At 37.2% G+C, this 27988-nt stretch overlaps 2 protein-coding genes across 4 annotated transcripts; one reads left to right on the top strand and one right to left on the bottom strand.

The window, feature by feature from the left end:
• Positions 1 to 14: 14 nt before the first annotated feature.
• strn3 (striatin, calmodulin binding protein 3) lies at positions 15 to 26185 on the bottom strand. Of its 2 annotated transcripts, none has more exons than XM_084097222.1 (16): positions 23543 to 26185; positions 12666 to 12769; positions 12097 to 12170; positions 11856 to 11937; positions 11527 to 11703; positions 11284 to 11422; positions 11030 to 11171; positions 7588 to 7724; positions 7048 to 7223; positions 5833 to 5880; positions 3640 to 3761; positions 3367 to 3534; positions 3143 to 3283; positions 2894 to 3001; positions 2218 to 2304; positions 15 to 1880 (listed from the first exon to the last, which is right to left on the bottom strand). In XM_084097222.1, exons 1-16 carry the CDS (start codon positions 24116 to 24118, stop codon positions 1711 to 1713), a joined length of 2451 nt encoding a protein of 816 aa, XP_083953348.1. In that variant the 5' UTR covers positions 24119 to 26185; the 3' UTR covers positions 15 to 1710. The 2 variants fall into 2 exon arrangements, with proteins under 2 accessions (XP_083953348.1, XP_083953349.1); XM_084097223.1 differs by having other exon boundaries at positions 11856 to 11934.
• ap4s1 (adaptor related protein complex 4 subunit sigma 1) lies at positions 23033 to 27956 on the top strand. Of its 2 annotated transcripts, none has more exons than XM_084097225.1 (6): positions 23033 to 23174; positions 26511 to 26672; positions 27000 to 27086; positions 27172 to 27240; positions 27328 to 27339; positions 27748 to 27956. In XM_084097225.1, exons 2-6 carry the CDS (start codon positions 26535 to 26537, stop codon positions 27874 to 27876), a joined length of 435 nt encoding a protein of 144 aa, XP_083953351.1. In that variant the 5' UTR covers positions 23033 to 23174; positions 26511 to 26534; the 3' UTR covers positions 27877 to 27956. The 2 variants fall into 2 exon arrangements, with proteins under 2 accessions (XP_083953351.1, XP_083953352.1); XM_084097226.1 differs by lacking the exon at positions 23033 to 23174 and adding an exon at positions 26286 to 26362.
• Positions 27957 to 27988: the final 32 nt, after the last annotated feature.

The raw sequence follows: 27988 nt of genomic DNA, 5'->3' as shown, positions 1-27988 counted from the left end.
AGACAAGGGGCATGTTGCATATACAGATACACCATTTAATATTTATTATAGACATTTTATATACATTACTTTTCAACAGTTGTTTTGCTATGTGGTACAATCTTTAAAATCTGTTGATTCGTAGTAAATCAAAAACCTTACAAAACTCATCAAACTGATCGGAACTTTTGGAAGACTAGAAAAAATACTTTATTGTAGTATTAATCATGCATTACACAAACAAAAGGTCTTTTGTTACACCATAAACTGCATTGTTTTCTTTAAAATCGTTGAACAGATTGGGGAAGAACGACCAAACCAAAAAAATTGTATAAATGCAAGCTATTCCACTCCCAAAAAAATAAAAATTTTGTCATTTTTTTACTCATCCTCGTGTCTTTTCAAACACATTTGAAGTTTTCTTATGCGGAACAACAGGAGCTATCTGGACCTGTTTTAGTGATCATCGATTTATATGATGAGGGGAAAAAAAACGACAACACTGAGACATTTCTCAAAATAGCTTTTATGTCCACAGAAGAAACAAAGTCATACAAGGTTTGTAAGGACATGAGGGTGAGATTATGACATTATTTTTTTTCTCCCGACTTGAAAAAGTTTTGAGGTGAATTTAAACCCAGGTTCCAGCAAACTACGAAACTGTATGTTTAAAAAGCTTTTATATGAACCTATAAACGTTAATTTCCTATCGGATTACCTGTTCCGTTTGGTTAGCAACAGCCCAATCTTTTACTTACCATCGAAGGATAAGACTATCCACACAAACTGAAAATAAATAAGCCAATAACGTTCGGATCTCTAACCTGTGATACTTAAACTCATTTTACAGTAAGGTGTACAGAAACATCACATAGTGACAGGATGCTGCAGTTTATTTGTAGATTCCTAAAAGCTCTCGGGGCACCACGCGCTGTGCCTCTACTAGCGTACAGTCTCTCCGTTATGTGATGATAAAACAACGTTAAAGCAATGTAGTTTGCGTAAAGAGAGCACTCATCCAGGGCTTCCATCCCGAGACACAAGACCTTCATGAAGGACCACCGCGTAAAATGGAGGGCTTGAGTGGGATTATAGTCCCTTTAAAAAATGTGATTTTTCAGCGGTTTTATGACAGTCTTTATTTATATAAAATTGATTATAAAAACTATACTTTTTTTACACAAAGAAATGAGACAAACGCTAAAGGTATGAAGGTTGACCGAGTTTAACTGTATTTGTTTGCACGCTACATTAGGGTGAGGAGGGCGACTGAGATTAGGGTCTGGTTTATGGCTCGGCAGGGCGGGAATCAGTTCCTCTGGTGCCCGGATGATGGTCGGTGACAATCTACTGATGGATGAACATGATAACCACTCCATGGTCACTGAAACATACCTACAGGACACATTATCAGCTCAGTTCAAAACCAGTCGATAGGCTACAAACACTGGTTTCACTCCAGCTTTGACTTACAGTAAATTACAGTTACTTTTTTTCTTTTTTCGAGGAAACAAAAAGAAGATTAAAACTGATTGAGCACTCCACACTGGCATCGCAAAAAACGGCACGTCCCCCTCTTGGCACCTGGTATTTTGTGTATGGTGTGAGTCTGACAGCGAAGGTGGAAGCCACTTCAATGTAGTGTGAGAAATGCTACTCTTGTTACACAAGGCAGTGAAGCAGTCCTTTCTTTCACTCGGTCTTTACGTATGCGTTAATTCAGACGTGCTTTTATACAAACACTTTGGCCAGGGCATCGGCTCCAGCACTTCCTATGTATGCCTTAGATGGGTGGAAGGCAACGTCGTATATGGCCTCGTCCGACTTCTTCCTGTGAGCGGTAACCTCCTGTACACACGTCTTACTGTCCAGGTTCCACAAGCGGATGGAACTATCGTGACCTGTGTTAGATGAAGAAGAGGCATTAAGTTTATACTTAAAGAGATAGTTCAGCACAAAACTTAAATTCTGTCATTTTTGCTAGACCTCCATGACTTGTGTTCTTTCATACAATGAAAGTTTCATCGTATGGAAAAGAGCAGCTTGGACATTCTGCTAAAGATCTCCTTGTGACAAGTGCTTGCAATGATGTGAGCGTGAGCTATATCTTTAAGAGTGACAAAATATTACCAACAAATATTATGATGTAGTCATTACATAAATGGTAAAGTAGAAGGAAAAGTGAGCAAGTGAAAGGGCAGCGTTGAAACCGTGAGCTGAAGAAAAAACAACACTTACTTCCTGACATCAAGTAGATGCCATTTGGATCAATAGCCAGACTAGTAACAGCATCCAAGTGAGCCACCATTGCATGGATGGCTTTACCTTAAAAAGACAGACAGAAGGAAGGTGGATGAATAACAGACAGATTTTTAAATAACTAAATAAACTAAATAAGAATATAAAAAAGCACATGGTTGCATCATATATTAATATAATAATAGTAACAATAATAATTCAAACAAATATTTGAGGTAAGGATATTTTCATTTAGCCAAGATGCACTAAATTGATCAAAAGTCTATAATGTTACAAAAGCTTTCCATTTCAAATAAATGCTGTTCTTTTGAACGTTCTATTCAAAGAATCCTGAAAAAAAAAATGGATCATGGTTCCCACAAAAATATTAAGCAATACTGTTTTTAACTGATAATATTAAAAAATGTTTCTAGAGCACCAAATCAGCATATGACATGTGACACTGAAGACTGGAAGAATGATGCTGAAAATTCAGCTTTGTCATCACAGGAATAAGTTACATATTAAAATTAATAACAGAAAAGTTATTATAAAATCACATGATTACATTTTTCACTGTATTTTTGATCAAATAATGCAGCCTTGCTGAGAACCCAAACTTTTGAACAGTAGTGTACATATTAGGGTATTTTACAATAATACAAAACACACTGACCTGATTTATTATCAAAGAATTTGATGTGTCTATCCTCGTGAGCGGTGACTGTGATTGGCAGGGTGGGGTGGGTGACTACTTTATTAATGTGATTCCCAAAAGGAATCGCTACAACAAAGCAGAAGAAAGTAAACACCACAAATCCAATTCTCACACTTAATTAATTGAATGACTGAACTATATATACACATTATATCATATCTACACAAGTGTACTTTGTTTTGTTAAGAACATATATGAAGAATGTACCACTCTCTCCCTGTGCGGCGAACACCATGACGGGCTGTGATGTCTCCAGATCGTAAACGACAGCATCTCCCGTGTTATAGGACGCCACCATATGAGCTGGATCACACCCGTTAAAATCAATCGACGTGGGAACCCCATGATCTGAAAGACAGGAAACGAAGAAAATTAGTTGCCAACCCTTCAATCAGTTATTGAACGCCACATAGAAGACGCATTGCGCTCACCTCTGTCAGAGTTAAAGGTGCTGAGACATGGGGACTTCTCCTGAGGGTTCCACAGCTTGATCGTCCCATCAGCTGAACAGGAGAGCAGCCGGTTTTTGATTCCACTGTAAGCCAATCCCCACACTCCGTCACTGTGACCCAACAACGTGCCAGCCAACACGCTGGGCTCTGAGTGAAAACAGAGTACATATCTGAGCCACACATAGAGAAGATACTGGCGATCAGGCAGGTTTCTTGCTTTTAAGTTCTATCAAAAGGAAACCATCTTCTCACCATATGTGTCATAAGGGTCTACGTTAGAGCTGGGGATGTTCCACCACTGTATTGTTGAATCGATTCCACCACTAAAACACTGCTCACCACTCGAGGTCACAGCCAATGAGAGCACAGGCCCACTGCAGAAACAGAAACAACAGGTTCAGAGGGTTTGATATCTAATGGGTGGATTCAGCTGTTTACATCATTGTTGATACAGGGGGCCCTAAAAAGTGATTAGATGCACTTCAGATTGTAAAAATGTCAATGCTTTTCAAGTCAAAAACATCAAACCATGTGGTATTTTAGTAATATTTATTTGTAATATTAATTTATTTTTAGGAAAATAGCACAAGTACAAGTTATTTAATAATATAATATATTTTTCTTTAATATAATAAAGTTAATTAATGTTATAATAAGATTTATATTAATTAAAAAAAAAGACAGCTCAAGTACTCTTTTTAGGTTTTTAAAGTCTTTAGTCTTAAATATAATAAACATTATTGTTCAACATGAACAAAACATTTTGTGGTTGTCAAACATTAGTGGAACTGTGGGAACTGACTTCTCACACCCACTAAAAACCACCTTGAGACCAACTGGTTAAAAGCAAGAGCAAAATGACTATTTCTGAGAAAAGCATCTCTGATTTGGATTTTGTGCCTAATGCAATGACACTCACTTAAATGTTGCCAATTTTTCTTCCAAATACTTACTTTGGGCCATGTAGTTGCATAGATTCAAGTACACAGCCAGTGGGATTATTATAGGGCTTACCCCGACTACAGATTTGTCTAGTCGACTAGTAGTTTAATTTTATATAGTATAATATACGTGGGGTGGGGGGGACACAAAACCATTATGAGCATTTAATATATATAGGCGTAATACAGCCTATTCCGCATTCAAGGACAGGACAGAGATCTCAGTGTAAATTTCATTCACCCTCACTTGAGACACTCACTATCCAGTTCCAAACGACAGCAAAGACTGAGGAGACAATTGTAAAGAAGAGCTTCATGACATGGGTTTAAAGGTGAAGTAAGCGAATTCTGAGAAAAGTTGTTGAAAGCGTATACACTCATGATGGGGGAGTAGAGAGAGTGAGCAAGAGGGAAATTTGTAGAAAGACTGTAGAAAGAGAGATGGCTTAGAGACATTACAAAAGAGAAAAGGTCAGAGGAATGTCAAAAAGAAGGGTTATGATCAGGCAAGGGACCCGCGTTAATATTTAAACACTGGAGAGACTTGGCCTGAAAACAGATGGCAAGGTTGCGTTGTTTCTGTATCATACATGAGTAACATTGCTTTTACCGTGCTTCACAAAACCAAGATATGCTGTTATTGTAATGTTAGCTATATTAACAGGACAGTTTTGGTCTGGAGCTGGTGTGCTGCTCCCTGCTGGTGACTAAAAATGGACACTTGCTTGTATAAACTCTTGTGTACTGTATGTTCCTTTGTTTTCCTTCCTTGTCAGTTGTTCGTCATCTTTGCTTTATTTTTCGCGAAACATTATTTTGCTTCACTTCAGCTATGATGAAGAGACATCCTCGCATTGCATGTTTGTACACTTTGGGGGCGGAGCAATAAAGGGAGGGCTGTGATTGCTTTGGTTGATTTCAAATATATAAAAAAAAGTTTCTCAGAAGTCACTTACTGTATCTTTTAGGGTGCACTCAGTCATTTTTTGTTTACATCACATTACCAGCCCTGTCATCCAACTGACCAACTACTAATATTACTAACCATAATGAGGACAAATGCAGGGACTTCAAGCACTCACTCAACCGCTGACAACAGACAACATAATGTAATGCAGCAGCCAGCTGTGTTCCACCAACAACACATGAAAAATCATTGGGACTGAATCCAAAAATGTCCTTTTTATTGATGTGGTGGTACGACGGCAAAAAACACACAAATGTCAGAAATTAACAAGCATCCACACCAGTAGGTGTCAGTATAGAGTAGAAGAGCACTGGGACAAATAAGGGCAAGAGAAATGTAAACAAAATTGTACTGAATGCACCTTTGAATAGCTAACTTCACTATGCTCATGTTGTGGAGAATTAGTAATGAATCACGCCACCATCTCATGAATGGGCTTGGCAGAGGTCAGGGGAACACTAAATACACAGAATCATCCATACTGTCACAAATCTTTGACCCTACAATTGAAGTCAATGTCATGAAATCAATACTTACACATGTCCTCTAAATGTGTATATGGGCTCCACATCAAAAGAGGCACTTCTGCAAAGCAAGATAAAAAATGTTAACGGTTTGTTCAGAACATTAATGGGAAAACACAACATGATAAAAATCAACGTGCTCCTTGAGGAATCATTTTTAAGATCAAAACCAATCCCAAGTAGACATGTGCCAATATACGGTAATACGACCTATCACGATAATAAGCATGCATGTTATGGTTATCGTAGGCACTTCAAAATGCCGTGAATAATTATTTATTACCAATAGATTTTTAGAACACTTTTTCATCAACCGGTTAAAATGTACAAGAGACGTCAGAGACGTGCACACTCTGATGTAAACAACACTAACACGCATGAGTGGCATGGCGGAAAGAGTGAAGGAGACACACTGAATGAAAATGCACATTCACTCTCTCGTCAGCAGATGGCGTTGACGGAACAGCCGAAATGCAGCAGATACACCAATAACCTGGCGTAAACAAAGCTGCTGCGCTACTTTCTGTTTCTGAACAGTATTTAAATGTTTCAAACAGCCATTCAGATTTGTATTCTCAATGGTGTTTATCACAACACCAAATACTTAAAGACTTAAACATTTTAACATGGACTACAACATGCCCTAGATATAGATCGAAAATGTTCTGATTCTTTACTATTATTCGGTAACACTTTACAATAAGGTTCATTAGTTAATATTAGTTAAACTGACAATGAAAAATACTTCTAATGCATTTTATTAATCTTAGTTAATGTTAGTTTCAACAAAACCTGAGCTAACATGAACTAACAATTAGCAGTTGTAAATTCTTTAAACTAACGTTATCAAAGAATTATTACTTTGAAAAAGTTAGTTAAAAAATACACTTATGTAACAAATGTAGCTATTGCTTATTGTTAATGTTAGTTAATGCATTAACTAACTTTAATAAGACCTTATTTTAAATTGTTACCTATTGGTCTTTATAATTCTTTTGCATCTGTTTGAAACATTTGTTTACTTTATATTTTGTGTATTGTTTTAATGTAGTTCTTTCTGTTATAAGAAAAAAAGTTTGTACTTTTCTTGCAGCTTATTTTTTATACCGCGATAATACCGTATACCGTGATAAAAGCTTCAGCAATTATCGCAGCATGAAAATGTTATACTGTCGCATGCCTAATCCCAGGACATCCCTTTCCTTGAAAAGCCACAGTGAGAACTCACTTTTTGGCAGGAACGGTCTTCTGGAGGTTCCACAGTTTGAGGGTGTGGTCTTCTGAGACTGTGACCAACACCGGTTCCACAGGATGGAAGGCCAGGGCCCGCACTCCATCAAAGTGGCTTCGCAGGGTATATTTGGGATTCCATGTCTTCCTGAATGCATCCTTATTGGCTGGCAACTAAAAATAGAGGGTGGGGGAGGGGCCGTTGCAGAGGCATTTTAACAACTGTGAAATGAAACCTGAAAATTGCAGGTCGACTGACTGCAAGGCATTAGGATAGTTGTCCTATTTGAGCACACAGCAAACCACACCAGCGTGGACAAGTAACCTTTATCAAGAATGAAACTAATATAGTACATGACATTTGAGTAAACATGACGGGCTGGTTTTATATAACTGTTAACTGACGGTTAACACAATACAGACTGCATTTAAAAATTGAGCAGGGAAAAGACTTTGGGTTTTTTTTTTTTTTTTTAAGTAGAGGCTATAATTTATTAATGCCAGAATAGAATAGAGGAGCAGTCTGTGACATACTTACATCATAGCTGTATTCAGCCTCATCATTGGACACAGTCAGATCTGCGAGGTCTCCCAGGCCCAGCACACTTTCCAACATGTCATCAGAGCCCATGATAAAGGACTTGCCCCCAGCAGGCGTGAATGGCAGAGGCTCAGCTAAGAATAGGAAAGAGAAGGGCCCAGTAAACAAGGTGCCACACCTTGGAGCTTAAGCTATAGACTGTTTTACAAACATACACCAGCAGTTCAACACCAGAACAACTCTGTGGTATATAACACAATATTAATGTATTATAACACAAAATTAAACAAAGTAGAGTGAATAATACGGGTTGGATCAATGAAAATTTTAGCTTTAATTTGACACCAGCCTCTGGTACCTCAGGACGGTATTCCAAAAAGCAGGTTATGTGACATACTGGGTATGTTACGAAGAAGTAAATGGATAACCTCAATATTCGCTTTCAAAAACTGAGGTAAGTTTCAGGGTAAACAAGTAAATAGCCAAAGTAACTTATTCTCTTCTTTGCACACACACACTTTATTTTACTCTCCTCTTACACTTAGATCTGCATTCAAAAGGTTTTTTTTATGTAACAGGACATTTTCTATACTGTATTTCTATAATAGAAATACATCTCACCTTACAACAAATATGGAAGCAAAATGACTAAACTTATAAAGCCATAATGTCTTTGCAAGCACAGACTGTTTTTAGTTCAATCAAGCTTTCTTTTTTAATTTATACATTTTGCATTAAACAAACAATATAATTCTTATATTTTTTTTTTCATTTTCAGAATATTATATACACACACACACATACATATATACATATATATATATATATATATATATATATATATATATATATATATATATATATAATGTATTCTGATATTCTTTAAAAAACACAATAGCTACAGTGCGTCTAATTTTTATTTGCCCTGCCAAAGATCATTACCAGTCCAACCACAAACAAATTTTTTATGCAATTCATTTTTTATGCAAGTCAGAAATAATAAAATAATAACGTACCACATTTATGGTAATAAATGTCTTCATTTCAGGGTGACACACACACACACACTTATACTTCTTTACCAAAAATACATGTCCTATTTATGGTTACATTTACATAATCTTTAGTTAAGAAGTGGGTCAGAAAAGACAGAAGAGAGTAAGACAGAAAGAGGCAGAGATAAAGAAAGCAGAAGGGTGTGGGACGGGTGTAATGGGCTGATGTGTTTGACCCAGCTGGCTCTGGTCGGAGCAGTGAGAGAATCTCTTGTGTTGGAAGCTGTCAGGAATGCTGATGCAGCAACGGGCCTAATTAAGATTCCACCGCAGGGCCAGCGTGTGCCACAAAGCACATACAAAAGACACGCATGCACATGTTCACACAAAACATTTAATTATTTATCATTTCTTTGTATAAAAATAAAATAAAACTACATGCAGTATTTCAGAGCAGCTCATCTCCATATTTTAAAAGTGGATGGTGATTTTTACTAATGAAGTACCATCTCTCTTGCTCTACATTTCTAGTCTTCTGGACCCATATTAGGGCTGTGTGATTAATTGTTTGGTTTAGGCTTCCAACGATTATGAAAACAAGTTAATCGAGGTAAAACGATTATTGTGCTGCTGCAGCATTCCGTCCAGAGCACTTTTCTTTCCTTCACAGTGGTGCACTTTTGCTCCTCTCTAAATGCCCAAACTTAACATCCAAATCAGCCAAAAAAGTGAGTATTGTAAAATGCAGTCTATTGTTTCTAAACTGTGGGACGTGTTTGATATTAAAGGGGTCCTATAATTCCCTTTTCACAAGTCTCTTATGTCCCCAGAGTGTGTAAGTGAAGTTAGCTCAAAATACCCCACAGATATTTTTTATAGCATGTTAAAATTGAGCAAAAACACACAGTTTTTGTGTGTCCCTTTAAATGCAAATAAGCTGCTGCTCCCGGCACAGAGGACGGAGCTTCAAGAGCTTGTGTGTGTTAGCAGCTCCGAATACCTCACACAGACACACACTGAATATTTCAAAAACTTGTAGCCTTTTAGTTAGTTATCTTCTAGTCATTGATTAGCATATTCTGCCATGATAATCTATAAAACGCGTTCCCAGGGGAGGGGTTTATGTACATTTTAGGGTTGGTGATGTCACTAACCCGTGAAGAAGCTAATTTTAGTCCCTACCAGCCGTTTGTAGTAGTCCTTAAAAAGCAATTTCTGTAAAAGAAAATATCTCCCTTTGCTTTGAACTTTGAGCGTTGTAACTTTGCAGATGTTGTTTATGCTCAAACAGCAACATTACACACTAACTAAAGTTAAAGTGAAATCATAATCAACTACCCCTTTAAACAATGTTATTAAAAAGTGCATTAAGCCTACTGTTCCCCAGGTGTCTTTCTGTGTGTGCGCTCCAAGTCAGAGCTGAACGCCGATAAGCACTTGGGCTTCGGCTACGTGCCTAAACGTGTACAGAGATGGCTGAGATATATCTAACTGCAGAACCACACGTCACAGCAGTCTGAGGACAACAGCACCAGGCCAACAGGATCAGACCTGAAGTTAGGGTGGTCCTGACGATCACGTACCCCGCCCTAACCACTAAACCTACCCTTAATGACGCTATAAGCTCCACCCCAACACCGGTGTGAGACTGCTGGCCTGGCACTGCTGTGACGCATGGTTCTGTGGATTCTGCAGTTTTTATTGTGATGGCCCGGGGCCAACGTAAAAGTCACTCTGGACAGTTGACGCAACTGTCACTTGTCTGATCTGCTGCATCACGAAAGTTTATCATTTGCACATGTTTTTAAGCCTTGCCAATTTAAGTATTCAAGTGCATGAAGATGCAAAAGAGAATTCAAATGAATAGTGTGAGAAGTTTTGTGAACTTCTCACACTATTCACGTCTTCTTGCGCTTTAATGGACATAGAAAAAAAAAAATCATAATATGAAGTGAGTGTCTCTTCAGAAAATTTGGACTAACCTGATTAATTCATTAGGATTAGTTTTACGATCAGAAATGGTGAGAGAACATTGTGCATGGTACGTTTTTCATTTTTAGCCGACAAAGTTTAAATCCCATCTGGCTAGCGCGTCCCATAATGTTTATGCATTAGTCAGTAGATGGAGAGCAGACGGCCTTTTGTGACTTTTTGAATGCATTTGACCACATGAGTGTTCACACTATGAAAGCTATCTAGTCAAATGCATTTTCGACTACCTCTGGAAGTGGTTGAAAGTGTACACCTGTATTTAGTGTCATCCACTTATGATCCGATCGACCAAAATGCATCTTAATACCAGGTGTAAACAGGGCCTTTATGTCCATTTTGGATTGTTTCAGTATAAATCACCATTCACTTTCACTTTATGGAAAAGAGCTGTGTGGAAATTCTGCCTAACATTTCATGGGATACCAAAAAGAGTTTGGCGAGTATTATTTTACCCCACTCTGTGCCGTCTCCTGAACTCCGAGCCTCCCCGGCACCTTCTCCATCCTCTGCATTCACCAAGAAGTCAAACTCCTTCAGTGCCTCCTCTGTGTCGGGGTCATCCGGCAAGTCAGAAGCCAAACCTTCATTTCCTACCTGGAAAAGTAGTCAAGTTATAGGCTATATTACATAGACAATCTATACTGAGGAAGATTAGTTTGAGATCATTGTATCATTCATGCCAATTACCACTAAAGCTGTTGCACACCTTAATTTTATGTTTTTTTATTCTGCGTTTATCGCTCCTGTCAGGCACGTCCTCCATTATGTCACCCTCTTCATATTCCTCTTCATCACTATCGTCAGCATTTTCTAAAAAATTAAATGTCTCCAGAACCTCTGGATTCCTGTTGAACCAAAAGCATCATGAGAAATGTTTTAATTTGTCTTTTAACGGTTTATATTAATCTTCCAGTTGAATCGGACCAAATAAATCAAGAAAAATCTGTACCTTTTCATATCTTGTCCCTTTCTTTTGGCTGGAGACTCTCCTCCATTGAGAATTTGCTCTAGGTTCTTGGTTTCCACAGAACCGTTTTGCTCTGAGCCGGACAGCCCCAGTAACGACCGAACTCTCTGCGACCGAACGTCCAGTATTGTGTCCGTATAACCTACTTCCTGAAGATATCTTGAAAAGACAGATGTGTAAAGAGATTCAGAACACAGCTCAGACATTCAGGTGATATAAATAGTCCATGAACTTTCTTAGCAGGACTAACACTGTCACACCCACAGAGGAAGTGTCATTCACAAAAACATAATGACTCAAGGCTAACTTACTGTCTGAGGAGTTGCCTGCCCTGTTTCCACGTTAACTGGCTGTTCTGAGGTATAGCAGAGACCTCTGTTTCTTTGGTATCTTCTTTAAGAAACAAAGAAACAACAACAACAAAGAACACATCAGTGAACCTTGAACAAAATCTATTCACAGACATTCACAGTAGCATTCAAAAATTTAGGGGAAGTACTTTTGAAAAGTAGTGTATATACACATTTTCAAAAGTAGGTTGAATCCTCTTACCTGATTCAAAGCTAGGCATTTTTACTTCACCTTGATTTAGTTCTGTCCCATATTTTAATTTATGGTATTTTGCTCTGGTAATGGAAGAAATAATTTTTGTTAAAATACAAAAAAAAAATTATTTTTATGAATACATTTACAAATGACATTACTTTTTTATCATTACATTTAAAAAGGATCAAGAAATAATACATTAAAAATAATAAAAATAATGGTAACACTTTTTAATAAGGTTTCATTAGTTAACATGAACTAACAATGAAATGCTCTTCTACAGTATTTATTAATATTTGTTAATGTTAATTTCAACATTTACTAATACATTATTAAAATTAAAAGTTGTATTTGTTAATATTAGTTAATGCACTGTAAAGTAACATGAACAAACAAAGAACAGCTGGATTTTTATCAACTAACGTTAAAGATTACAGATTACAAATACATTAACAAATATATTGCTCATGGTTAGTTCATGTTAGTTAAAACATTAATGTTAACAAATGAAACGTTATTGTAAAGTGTTTAAAAAAAATGCAATGTAAAAAACAAAACAAAAAAACATTACAAACCTTTCTTGCTTTAATGCATATTCTAACATTTTTATTCTTCTAACAAGGTCATTCTTTAAATTTTCTTGACCCTTTCTTTCTCCTTGGAGGAACGCTATTCGGGCCTGGAAGACAAAAGCAGGTCATGAAGACATGTGACAGGTTAAACCAGTGTTTATATATTTTAACCTATTTTATGTGAATTGTATGTAATGAGCAAGAAAGCCTTGGCACTGAAACAATATACATATAGACTAATAAATAGCGATGTCCTAAGTGACATCATACAAAAAGGAACATTTAGCAAAACATGTATTTGTGAGCGAATTATTTGAATGGTGCAGTTCTTTTCTGAAAACGATTGGCAAATCAGTCTGAATTGAACCCAGACTTATGTTTGATTGGATGTGAGATACCCTGGGTAATCTCTGGTGATCTCTAGTAACCTCCCCGCCGCCAATAAAAAGCATAGATCTCTTATTTTCTAAAGAGGAACCAACACATGGTCACTGGCAGGCGACTGCCCAGAGGAACAGAGCTCTACGGAGCAGGTTAACATTAGCAAATGAGAGCAGCTGTGCAACTTGACCCCTGTAAAAGGCCAGGAAGTGAATGAGAGGAGGCAAAGGGAGGGGGTATTTATAGACAACCAAAACCCTCAACCTTCCTGGAGAAAAAGAGATCTTGCAGGCTCTCAGGACAACCTTGTTTGTTTGGCAGGTAAACTAGAGGACATCCTGTGCAATTTTCATAGAAACAGGGAAGGTGGGCTTGTCATTTACAATTCGATGAGAAATATTTTCCTAAACTGCATGATGACAAAAAGAAACCTAGCATTTAATAATTTCAGCCTGTCACAGCAGAAATAAACGCAACAACAGCCAGTCAAGTGCATGTCGCTAATAAGTGATTTCTGCGTGTCTCTGCGTGTGAAAGATGGTTTCGTCTGATACACAAACTCACAGTTGTGGTCAGAATTATTGGCACCCCTGGTAAATATGATCAAAGATGATTGTAAAAATAAATCTGCATTGTTAATCCTTTTGATCTTTCATTCAATTATTATTATTTTTTTTTTTATAAAACTCCCTTTAATTTAAGTAAATGATTTGAAACTGGGGGGGGGGGGGGGGGATAAATCACATTATGAAATAAATGTTTTTCTCCAAAACACGTTGGCCATAATTATTGGCACCCTTTTATTAATTATTGCCTTTTTGCAACCTCCTTTTGCGAAGATAACAGCTCTGAGTTTTCTCCTAGAATGCCTGATAAGTTTGGAGAACACCTGACAAGAGATCAGAGACCAGAGACCATTCCTCCATACAGAATCTCTCCAGATCCTTCAGATTCCCAGATCCATGTTAGTGCTTCTTCTCTTCAGTTCAGCTCACTCATCTTCTATAGGGTTTAGGTGAGGGACTGGGATGGTCACGGCTGAAGCTTCCTTTTGTGCTCAGTGACACATTTTTGTGTTGATTTTGATGTTTGTTTTGGATTGTTGTCCTGATGGAAGATCCAACCACGGCCCATTATAATATTTCTAGCAGAGGCCATCAGGTTGATTTTTTATCTGTTGGTATTTGCTAGAATCCATGATACCATGTATCTGAACAAGAAGTCAAGGACCTCCAGCAAAAAAATAGGCCCACAACATTAAGGATCCAGCAGTATATTTAACCGTGGGCATGGGGTACTTTTTATCCCCGTTATCCCATCTGGTGGGTTTGCTGCCAAAAAGCACTTTTTTTGTTTAGTTTCATCTGACCATAGAACCTCACCCCATTTGAAGGTCCAGTCATGTCTGACAACTGAATATGCTGGAGTTTGTTTCTGGATGAGCGAGGAGGATTTTTCTTGAAACCCTCCCAAACAACATGTGGTGATGTATGGGTTGTTTGATTTATTTTTTGGCTTTTTGACCCCAAGGCTCAACTAATCTCTGCAATTCTCTATCTGGGATCCTTGGAGAGTCTTTGGCCACTCAAACTCTCCTCCTCACCGTGCATTAAGACAATATAGACACACGTCCTCTTCCTGGCAGATTCATAACATCTTTAGTTGATTATAACTTCTTAATTTTTGCCCTGATGGTGGAAATGGGGATTTTCAATGCTTTAGCTATTTTCTTACAGCCACTTTCTATTTTGTGAAGCTCAACAATCTTTTGCTGCACATATTACTCATTGTGATGGATGATTAAGGGAATTTGGCCTTTGAGTTTCCTCATATTTATAAATCATAGCTAGACAATTTCATGTTTAGTCACCCTGGTGTGATAAAACAAATGTAAATATTCATGAAAATATACTTCAGAGATATTTTACTCATAAAAAAAATTCTAGGGGTACCAATTATTGTGGCCAACGTGTTTTGGAGAAAAACATTTAGTTCATAATGTGATTTTCCTCCCACTTTCAATTCTTTTACTTCAATGAAAGGCTAGAGTTTTGTGAATTTTTTGAATGAAAGATCAAAAGGATAAACAATGCAGATTTATTTTTACAGCCATCCTTGATCATATTTAACAGGGGTGCCAATAATTCTGACCACAACTGTATGTGACGCTCGTGGTGTTTTCAGCGCCTGTCGTCTCGATATACGAGGACATGAACACATGAACTTCATCTCTAGAGCTGCTTTGAGAGTCACTTCACAAGCTTCAAGTTTAATTTGAGAAAAACTACTGTCAAATACAGACTGAAACAAAAAAAATCTTCATGACAAACCGTCAAAATAAAAGAAATTGTGACAGAAATATATCAGTACTGTAACCTAAAATGTACTTCTCAAAGTAATAATAATAATATTATTTCTAAAGAAAATCACAAAACCAAGATATTTTTTTACCCATGTATTAAATTTATACAGTTCTGTTGTTCAGCATCTTCTTTGACAAAAACATTGTTGTAAATTAATTGTTATATTTTTATTTGTTTACATTTTAAAAGCGTGATTAAATTGTTAACGTTTATATAAATTTGTAATAAATCATTAAACAGAATTCAGAAAAAGCTCCAATCGTGATGTGACGACAAGAAATATAGGAACTTACATAACTAGGGCTGTCAATCAATTAAAAATGTAATTGAATTAAATGACTGGCCAATTTCACTATGATGTCTAAATTCACTAAATTCAAGTGTAGTATTTAAATTCAGTTATTTTTTTATTTAGACATTAATATAGAATGTTAATATCAGAGATGTAGGCCTATCTGCCATTGGCTTGCTATAACATGAAAATAACTTGAATTGTTCCAATGGCACTAACCTTCATTGTGGTGGAATTTAAATACAGTTCGGGGCACAATTAAACATGTTAATTTTCACAAACACATTACTCAACCAATAAAACTATCCTAAGCAAGATGTGAGAGAGAACAGGCTGGGCGCTGAAAGCTTTTACACTCTTGGATGGAGCTTTCACACAAGACAGCTGTCTGTACATGTCTTCAGACTATGGACATTTTGGAACGAGACTGACACACAGAGGCCTGCGAAAAACCCACACCATGTGTACGACCCCACATCTCTGAACTACAGGCTCATACACAGATCAAAATACAACATGTATAACTCAGTAACTATGGTATTACTGCATGAGGTGATAAAGTTCTTAAGAAGAACAGTCCACACGTCAGGCAGAAGTGTGCTTTCACAATCCACCCCCATGTTCACAGCGCTGGAATCAATGTGTGAGGTCACTCCATTGAGACGCCTCACAGGCAGTCCGGGGGAAACATAGTGAGATCACTAGCCAAAACTAGACCCTTACAAAGGAGCAAGCTGCAGCGCACGGGGCAAGAATAGCCCTCACCGACGCATGACACATTCCACCATACAGTTGCTAGATTAGATAGCTAACAGCAAAGAATATTACAAGCAAATGAAGATTTTTCCCAAAGACAGGAATAATGTGCCATCTTTAATAGAATGGGGCGATAAAAACTGACGCTCTTATGAAAGCTGCTCGACTACTGGATTTTTTTTTTAATTACTCCGAAATAAACTGTACTGGAGGAAGACGTCACCTAAAAGGCCACTAAATAGCAAGTTGACCCAAAGAATGTAAACTATGTAGTGCTATGACAACATGGCTTTGAGCATCCCCACATGGCAACACTGTCTGATTGGTTTGTCCAACCAATGGCAGACATGGGAATAGTCAGGAAACCAATTCAAATTTGTGCTATTACGTTGCAGTCTGATTTAACACTATTTTCTATTTTAATAGATCTATTCCTGTGGTGGCGAAGTTGAATTTTCATTACTCCAGTCTTCAGTGTCATATGATCCTTCAGAAAACATTCTAATACGCTGATTTACTGTTCAAGAAACACTGATAATAATAAAATGTTGAAAACAGTTGTGCTGCTAATTTTTTTTTTTTTTTCATGATTTTTTGATGAATAGAAAGTACAAAAGAACAGCATTTATTTGAAATAGAAATCTTTTGTAACATTGTGTCACTGTCACTTCTGATCAATTTAATACATACTTACTGACTAAAAGTACAATCTCAGGAAGCCAGCTGGAATATATGAACACAACAAATAAAAAACTCTTTGAAAAAGGCTTTGCTAACACTGCTGTTACTGCACATTTATTCACTTATTGTCTAATTCAAAATCCTCTGACAAGGGCAAGGCTCATTACTCAGTGTGTAAGCAAGTTATAGCCTAGTATAATCAGACTTCTAAGTGAGAGCAAAAAATCTGCAGCATAGACATAATGGTCAAATTCAGGGACTGAGTAAATGGTCACTATTTGTACTCTTTGGTTCTTGCTTCCTCTTTTTGTTAATCAAGGACTCACATTTAGCTTAATTTGCAAAACGATTAAAATATCCAAAAATATATGACAAACATGGTCATAGCATTTCGCAGCAGTCCAACAGAGCTGACCGGGAAAGTCTTGATGCGTGCCAATATATGTATTGTGACTTAAGAATTGCAATTCTACAAGTACTGCGATTCGATACTGCTATGTATTGTGATTTTTGTTTGCATTTTTAATGATGTCAGGTCAGTGGTTAAATTTTTTACTTGCCCTGACAAAATTCACTGGCCCCACCACAAAAAAGTAATAAATAAGTAAAAAATACCAACAGGGCTCCTTCAGACAAGTAAATCGGTCATTCACTTGTCAGAGTAAAAAAGTTGCTTGTCCGAACTGTAACTTAACTGTATAATATGGCATAAATATAAAAACTCCAAATTTAGAATTTTTACCACAGTATGTTAACTGAGTTTATTTGTGTGCTGTGCTCATTTGTTTTGATTTCTCCTCGAGAGCCTCGACAGCGCAACCTTGTTAACCGTCTTTATATATTATTATCAACTATCAATCACCACTTAAACTAAATGAAATAAAATCAGAATCATTCTGACATTTTGTTTTTTTAGTTATTGACGTTTTAATCAGGCTACTTGTCCGGTTGGGCAAGTAAAATTCTCTTTCACTTGTCCCGGACAAACGTTAATGTGGAGCCCTGACCTAGTCTTCATTGTTTTTGACCCATTGTGACACCAAAAACTACTAGCCGTCAGTTTTTGATTTAATTTTGCGTGAATATGTCCGTTCATGCGCAAGAAGACGTGAAAGAGAGCATTCACATTCACACGCTGTCGGAGAAGCAGCTTTCTGGGCGCACGCTTCGGATGTGCGCACACAATACTTATCACGATAATGAATCGAGTTCTCTTTCACGTCTTCTTGCGCTTGAATATTTAATTTGGCAAGGCTTAAAAACACATGCAAATGATAAAACTTTCTTGATACAGCACTGGCCCGATCGGGCAAGTGACAGTTGTGTCAACTGTCGAGCGACGTTCATGCTGGCCCCGGGCCATCACAATAATAGCCAAATGCAGAATCCGCAGAACTATACGTCACAGCAGTCTTGTGGTTTGGGCGGGTCATGTGATCATAAGCACCACCTTAACTTCAGCTCTGACCCTGTTGGCCTGGTGCTGTTGTCCTCAGAATGCTGTGACGTGTGGTTCTGCAGTTAGATATATCTCGGCCATCGGGCAGCCCTTATTGTCGAGCCCTGCCCTCTGCTGAAATAAAAGACTCAAGGTAACTTTCCTCCGCCTTGTCTATAAGCAAGGACTAAAATAAAGCAATTTAATATGAATTAAAATTGATTCTGAAAAAAAAAAAAACATCTTTCACATAACAAGACTGGTAAATGAGTGGATATTCATTTCAACTCTAAAATGGCTTCCTCAAAACTTCCCCATCCATCCCTCCAAAACGGCCCATATCATACACAATTTCTCTGAAAGTTAACATCTTAAAAGATTCCCACCGTATCTAGTTAATCATATTCTGGTAAAGTGCAAGTTCATCACACAAGAGTTCTCCAACAAACAAACAAGCAGCTTGAAGCGATCAGATTACTACCTTGGTTCATCTCTGAAATGGGATACATGCATTAAGATCTAAATATTAATGAGCTGAGTCTATATAAGTAGAACATTAGGTCATTAGAAATTCACCTTACTAAGTGTTTAAGTTACAAGGAAACATCAACAGCATGCACGCAATCTATTACTCCTGAACTAACTTGACTAGACCTACATTTTTTGGTAAATCAGTTTCACTGTCACTTCTTAAGCAGTGCGAAGTGCAGGTAATACTAAGGAACACTGTTGTATTAAATCAGCGTTGCTCGTGTCAGCAAAGTGTGAGGATGGCTAGCACACATATGGTCATGAACAGCTGGCTGCTCACAGCTCTCTGATGCTTGCTGGAAATCTCTGTCACCTACCAGATTTAAGTTGGGCAGAACAGCATTTCAGCTGTGTGAACTCAACACAGACACTAAAAATACTCTGCCTGCTGTGGGAGAAAAACAGCTGAATGAGGGGACCCTATAGGTTTAATAATAGTACAATGGAAACATACTGGAAATGTAATGGCACAATGTTTATATAAGTAAAATGTGCATATAAACCTGACTGAATAGCACATTTAAAGCAGAGCTTTATATTTAAATAAATAAACAGCATGAAAGGGGTTTTAAGAACGCATAATTATGTTTACAAAAATGCTTCATTAAAACTGGATGCCACTACAATATGCCAATTCCAAAAGTTACAACATTCATCATAAACAATTACATAAGATTTAGCTATGGTTATCAAATCTGACTGGTTAAAGTTAAGCTATGGGATGTCACACCTCCTTTTTTTTACGCCATTTGTCTGTGTTCATGAAATTTCATACCAGAGTGTGTGAGCGGTGAAAAGTGAAAGATTTTACTATATTTTATCATATTTGTTGGTACAGAAGAAATATACAAACTAACTGGCTAATTTTTGACTAAAATGTAAGATATTTGATATTAATGACTTGTTTCTTCCAATGTTGTTATTGTAAACTGAAACTACAACTATTAGCTAAAAATCATTTTCATTAATTGAAATAAGGCTGAAATGAAATATCAGATGACAAACTTAGTTGTTTTGCTGATTTGTGTTACTAGAAATTTTGCTGGCTAATTCAAAATAAAATATGTTTAAACTGTTCTAAAAAGTAAAAAAAAATAAAAATTAAAGGTAAATATTAATACTAAAAAACAAAAGCTAATGGCAAAAGCACATCGCAAAATTCCAAAACAAACTAAAAAGATAAAATATTTAATAAAAGCCAATTCAAAACATTATACTAAAGCATATAAATAATAATAAAACAACATTGGTTAATAATTAAACTGCTGAATAAAAGCTAAAAATGTGGTTGATTACCTGTAACTGAATAATTATGTCGTGACCAATGGCTGTTTAGTAATCATAATGATTTCAGTTAGAACTTGAATCTCAATTCAATGATAAATATAAAACCTGCACTAACAATATCTGATGGCTGGAGAGTTGCAATGAGCCACAACTCTGAAGATGGTGCTGCCATGACCTACAAACCCTGAGCTAACCCAGATAACTCTATTCAGGCCTATTCCTGATGTGACTGCTCAGGACATCTCTGCTAGCAGCTATGCCTACGAGGCCCGGCAAACTGACAGGAGGAGTTTCACATCAATTAGATCCAGACAGTATCAAAGGAAGACTGAACCACTGTCCATTACGATGACGTTAGCCAGATCTCCTATACATACACAAGATGCCAAATGCATGGAAGAGCAGCACTAGATAATGAAATCTGCATGCAAGGCTAGAGAATCAAAAAGTTCATAACTGGCAACATGATTTGATACAGTTTAACTTGCAGCATTATTTCGTTTGTGGTGTTATCAATGATGACTGGGTGGCAAGTGAACATCTGAATCATGGAATGCAGAGCTGATAAACAAGACCAACCCCTTTTCTGAGAAGACCTGGATTGGTATGAGTGTGGGAGAGTACAAGCTGACTTCCTCTGAATAATGAAAAGTGCCCATTAGGTTTGAGGAGGGAGTCATGCTGAAAGTATGTCACTGAACAAGTCTGTACAGGGGTGGTGAAAACTCCTCAGCCACCCAAGGGAAGACTGACTATGTTTACATAACGCAACGTCCTGCCACAGACCTTCCAACTCCTTTCCTCATTCACAAAAGCCAAACTGCCACCCTCATCTCTAGTAGGCTGAAAATATGGGTGGCTGGGAAATTTAGCAATAATGACACACTTAAGGTGAGAGATAAGTTCACCCAAAAATGAACTTTCTATCATCATTTACTCACCCTCATGTAATTTTAAACTTGTATGACTTAGTATGCAGTCACATAAACTCATTTTAAGTGAAATGTCGCAGGCAAAAAAGTCAATTATCTATTGTCAAAGTGTAGTGATGTATGAAGCACAGCTCACTCACAATCACTTTCAAACCAAACAAAAAACAAACACTTGAGACATTTAAAAAAATATCTTATTTTATGTTCCATAGAAGAAAGAAAGATATACAGGTTTGGAACGACAAGAAGTTGAGTAAATTATGACAATTTTGCTTTTTGGGTGAATTATCCCTTTAAGAACAAAATCCTATATTGCAAAAATGAAGTTCACCCAAAAATGAAAATTCTCTTACTCACCCTCATGTTGTTCCAAACCCGCAAGACTTTCGTTCATCTTGGGAACATCTTCTTTTTGATAAAATCTGAGCCAGTTCTGTACTCCCCATAGACAGCTACGAAACTACCACTTTTACGCTTCCAAAAGTTCATATAGAGATCGTAAAACTAATCCATATGAATTGAGCGGTTTAGTCCAAATTTTCTGAAGAGACACAATCGCTTTATATGATGAACAGATTTAATTTAGGTTTTTATTCACATTTAACATTGATCAGCGAACATAAACAGAAGCTCAACCGAACCTGCTTGATGTGCGAGAACAAACCTCTTGCTGAAGCTCAAACGAGCTGCGTAACACACGAGAATGAACCGCATTGGTTCTTGACATGCTTGAGCTTCCATTTACCATAACTGATGTGCATTGATAAATGTTTATATGTGAATAAAAGCTTAAATTAAGTCTGTTCACAATATAAAGTGATTGTGTCTCTCCAGAAAATGTGTACTAAACTACTCAATTCAAATGGATTGGTTTTACAGTCACTTTATTAACTTTTTGAAATGTCAAACAAAGTTTGAGTTACGTAGCTGTCAATGGAGAGACAGAAATCTCTCAGATTTAATATATTTTCATTTGTGTTCTGAAGATGAATAGAAGTCTTGCGGGTTTGGATTCAGAACGACATGAGGGTGAGAAATCAATGACAGAATTTTCATATTTGGGCGAACTAAACATTTAAAGGTAACTTATGTCCGTCAAAAACAACTTGTAAACACAAAACTGGTCAAATAGTATGTGTTGTACACCCAAAACACTTGCAAAATAAAATCAGGCTGGGCCTGTTATTTATGTGAACATCTGTTTTTGTGTTGCATGTCAAGTCAGTCATACAGGTTTGGATAAACACCAGAGTGAGTAAATAATGTGAAAGATTCATCAGAAATAAGTTTGTTATAATCAGATGGGGCACAAAACTTGAAAGACTATCTGCTCATAGCATTCTTAAAGGGATAGTTCATCCAAAACTGAACATTATGTCATTATCTTACCCTCATGTTTTTTCAAACGTGTATAACTTACTTTCTTTTATGTAATATAAATGGAGATGTTAGTCATAATGTAAGTAACTCGCAGTCTCGGTCACCATTCACTTCCAATGCACCTTTTTTCATACAGTAAACGCAATAGGTGACTGTCGCTGTCATTCTGCCTAACATCTGAGGACTATTACGTGAATTCTCAGGAAGAATAAGAAATAAACGGCGACATTTACTTCTTATTGTTTCAAAAGAACAGATATGGTGTGTTAGAAAAACCAGCAGGGTGTGAATGTAAACGGTAGTAGGATGGATCAATAAAAGAAGCAACCCATACGGACGCCATATTGACCAAAACAAAATGGCAGAACAAGAGAATAGTTGACAAAGTCTGCTGGCTTTCACTGACAGATGCTTTCTCGTGACGAGATAAATCCACAACAACGACTTTTAAATCTGCTCCTGTGTTCTTGGGTAAGATAATCTGACTCGATTGTACCGGGTGTCAAGTAATATCGCTAATACAACGATGTCATGTTAGCTTAGCTTAGCCCATTCACACTACAAGCGAGTGAGCGACGCGAAATACTAGATCACTGTATTAAAATACGAGCGTACTAAATTTTCCGTCTCGCATACTTAGAGTGCAAACAGATTTATGCATTGTAATGTAACTGTTCCCGTTTAGTGCAAATGGAGGCGGCCAGGAAGCTCGCGAGATCTGTAGTAAATTGCTTACTAAATCAACGTTAAGTCTTTAATTAAAGCAGCCGATTTGATGGCGATCAATGTCCCCACTTGGAGTTACTAACTAGTGTGTCAGCAAATCCACGGGTCTGTACCTGGAGTTCGGCCCTCTCCACTTCCCAATGCGCCCTTTCCATCTCGAAACGGGCCCATTCGTGCTGGATGTAGTGTAAAATCCCCGGGATAGTGTACTGCTGGGGCCTGGGCATCTCGTCTTGCTGTTGTTGAACCATAGGCGCTCCTCCAGCGCTGGCGATCTGGGGATTAATGCTGTTGTTGCCCTGCTGCGGTGCGGGCTGCTGCTGTCTCTGGGAGGCCATTCCTCCTCCTCCTCCTCCGCCGGGCTGTTCATCCATGTTTAAAAATAGGAAAGTCCTGCTAGAAGTCGCCGATTGTTTCCCCTCAACCCGCCCTTCTTTACCGTTCGTGTAGCGATGCGACGTCGCCCTGCCCCCCCACGAAATAGGCTGGCACCTGAGCGACTGTTGTAGATTTCGTGTCAGCGCACGGATTTGCCGGCCGCCATTAGTCCGATCCCTGGATGTGAGTCTCCTACTGCGGGGTGAGTGAGTGGGAGGACTGGCGCGCGCGCTGCATGATGGGACGCGTTCACCCAACCCTGCGCTGTCTCGAGTCATCCGAATACAGACTGACGTGCGGATACTGCGCATGCGTAGACAGCGCTGTACAATGACAGGCTCTGTACCTGACTGACAGTATACTATAAAAATAAATGTGGCGTTGAAAAATAGCTATACATATAGTCGGGCAGAGTTAAGTAAAATATCAAATAGCTTCAGTTGATATAATTAGTTTTTATTTTCACTTTTGAATTTCTTTTTTTTTTTTGCACTTGGTTTGGCTAATTTTAAACATTTTTTTCCCCTTTTAAAGATTTTTTTTACCCACAAAAATAAACTGCAACTTATTAAAATGATGTACACTAACATGAAAACAAAACTTTTTTTTCTACATGGAGCAGGTCGCCCCCTCATGGACGCTGCCATGTTGACATCACATGACCAGTGTCTTGACAAATCAGGGCAAAATCAGCCCCGACAAAACGTTGCACAACGTTTTTTAAACAGAAACGGTGATGCGTTGAACACTCTATGGTTGAACACACTGTTCTGATGACGCAAGAGTTGCAACTATGGCAGCTGAGAAGGCCATTCTTTGTGTTCTTTGTGAAGAATTTTCGGAGCCTGATGAAGTCGGTATAAATATGTGTTTAATACTACAAAATATGCCCGATGTTACAGTAGGCTAACTGCACTTGCCGCCCAGAACAAAAGAGAACATCCCAATCGAGTGAAGGGATTGTTGAAACTGAAATGGAAGCACACACCTAATTCAGACTAAAACACATCTATTTAGCCTCACATACTGACTTTATTTGTAGTTCATACTGTTTTAATACCCTGTATTTTCTTTCTCATTTTTAGGAAAAACACTTATTTACCATTGTTTATTTCTATACTTGCAATGAAGCTAAAAATATAAACAACTACATCATTATGTTGATATCCTATATTTTTTACAGTAAAACTTTCGACAAACATGTCTTCTAATATCCTCAGTTGTTGTGTATACCGAGCTGCACATAGACAGTGGAGCTGCATCAAACAAATTTGTAAATTACTTTCCTTGAACCCATTTTGCGAGTTCACTTTAATACCACGTGCTTTATATACATGTTGCTGCTGATTGGACTTTAGTTCTGACACACCCACCAAACAAGAGAAAACGTATCTCAAACCCCGTTGCACACCGGTGCACGCCGTTTCCAGGAAACATGACGTTCAACCCGGAAACCGTAGCAAAACGTTGCGCACCGTTTTGAACTTGAACATGCCCCAGGTCCTTCCGCGAAATCGGGTCATAAGTACATAAGAACGATAATAATTTAAAATATGTATAGCTTACTAGATTAAGTACATAAGAACGATAATAATTTAAAATATGTATAGCTTACTATATAGTGCATAATAAAACAATTTGGACGTATTATTATTTTTTTTTTTTTACTTGATTAAACTGTTAATTCATAAATAATTATTAATAATAATAGCATATTAAGTGAATAATTGAACATTACATTGTTCTTTTTCTAATTGAAATATTTTTACATTTAACACTTAACTGAAGAAGTAATTACATTAAAGATGATTGTGAATAGATGTATGTAGGGTAAGTGCAACTGCGTGCATAAACTAAGTTATCAGGCTAATCTGTATCTGTATGCTATGTTAGTACATAAGCTATCTAATACAGACATTAATGGGCATTATACCATATAGTTAAAACAGCTTTTTTATCATAACATTTTTTTTGTAGGAATTGTAATCAGGCACCAAAGAGAGTACCTATTAAAAGTAATTTGAGCCAATGGGATCTTGGGGGTCCTCCTAACGGCTCTGTCAAGCAATGCATATTAACCATAGACAGTATAGATATTAACCAATTTATATTACAGCAGTAACAACAATTGTGCTAACTATGGTATTTTAGTGAAAACTGTTGGTTACCATAAATACATTTATGTAATTTATTTATCAGCTTACAGATAACATCTTTGATAATTTTTTTTTCATATAAAATGTGGAAATGAAAATAGCTATAAAGTCGGGAAAGAGTGAAATAAAATATCAAATAGCTTCTCATGAGATTTTTTTCCCCCATTTTATTTTCATAATATAAGGTGCACACGATTTTACTAATTAAAACTATTTGAAAGTCTTCGCAAAAATAATAATAAATAAGCAACTTTGAGAAATATTCAAATGATGTACACTAACAAAAAAAAGCATGGAGCAGGTCACTCCCTCGTGACGTGTACGCTGCCATGTTGACGTACATCAGCAAAAGCAATCCGCCATCAATTTACAGTAGTAACAATAATTCTGGCAACTGTGGTATGTTGGTAAAAACTATCGGTTATACCGTAAATAATGTGATGTAATATATTTATCGTTTTACAAATAACTTATTATTAAAAAAACTGCTAATTTGTTGCCCTCCCGTGGCATGTTGTTTGCTAATGACGTAATGTCTCCTTTCTAGAGGTGGCCACTCTTCTGAATTACTATGATCAAGTTCCTACTTATGGTCAACAAACAGGGGCAGACTCGTCTATCTAAGTATTATGAACAAGTGGAGCTTGGGAAGAGAGCAGCTCTTGAAGCTGACATGGTTAGGGGATGTCTCGCCCGGAGGAAGGAAGAGGTCAGTCATGCTTCCCTTTTACTCTTAATTTAATGGTAGACGACCACACAACATGGTATAATAGCCATTGTCTGCGGTGCAGAATTTTATGAATATCACTGACCCTCAGGATAATTCTAGTGATATAAAGGACAGAAACTTACTGTTTATGTTATACAAAGCATTACTATACGAAACATATCTTTGCATCTACACATATGATTTACATATATCAGGTGTTCAGTCTGTGGTCTTGAGTTTTTTTACTTTTGTAAACTGGCAATTCAAATCTTCAAACTTGACCCTTGAATTAAAATTAGCTGTTGAAATAATTTTCTTTTTCCTCAGTGTTCATTTGTGGAGTATAAGGACTACAAACTGGTCTATCGTCAGTATGCAGCTCTTTTCATTGTTGTTGGCATCACTGAACATGAGGTTAGTTATTCATACTATTGGTAAAATAAATTTCTTTAAAGCTTTTTAAAGTGTTATTTACAGTCCTTGGCCCTCTTTCCCACAGAATGAACTGTCAATCTATGAGCTTGTGCACAACTTTGTAGAGGTGTTAGACAAGTATTTCAGTCGTGTGGTAAGTACTGATATTTTTGATATAAGCCTATTACAATTTTCCTGAGAAAAGATGAACTGATTAACGGATGTTTTCTTCTCTTGACAGAGTGAGCTGGATGTATCCTTTACTGGTAAAAATGACATATTAGGTATTATTGACCAAACTTGGCTATGATTGCTTTTTTTGCTGGCAATATATTATTTGTCATGGACTCTTTTCACAGACTGTAATGCATAATTACCACAGTTATCATCCACACAATTCTAGTAAAGTTTTTAATATTTTCATCAGCAGCTTCTGACTGCTGAATCACTGTGTATTTTTCCTTCTTTTGGAAAGCATCACTTGTGCTATTGGAGCAAATGGGAATACAAAAATGATATCTGATGTTGTCTCCCGTTCACCACGATAGAACTTTAACCAACTATGACTTTCGCTTTTGAGAACCCCTGAAATGTGAAAAGGGTCCATTGTGTCTTTAATGATGCATGTTTATGAGCGTTCCATTCCTTAATGGAAAATCAGATCATGTTCAATTTAGATAAAGTACACATTATACTTGATGAAATGATCCTCAACGGACACATTGTGGAGACAAATAAGAACCGAATACTGGCACCACTACTGGCCCTGGACAAGATGGCTGAAAGCTAAACCAGTGCAAGTTTTGATTAATTAGTTTTCATTAATTATCTGTTACCAATTTAAATAAAAGCTTTTCTTACCAATTTAAACCTAGTTCATTTTCCATTCTTCCACAAAAAAT

This window comes from Abramis brama (genome assembly GCF_963993115.1).
Source record: "Abramis brama genome assembly, chromosome: 21".
NCBI classification, from domain to species: domain Eukaryota; kingdom Metazoa; phylum Chordata; class Actinopteri; order Cypriniformes; family Leuciscidae; genus Abramis; species Abramis brama.
The sequence above is the reverse complement of the archived record's forward strand: the minus strand, read 5'-3'. Positions and strand labels throughout refer to the sequence as shown.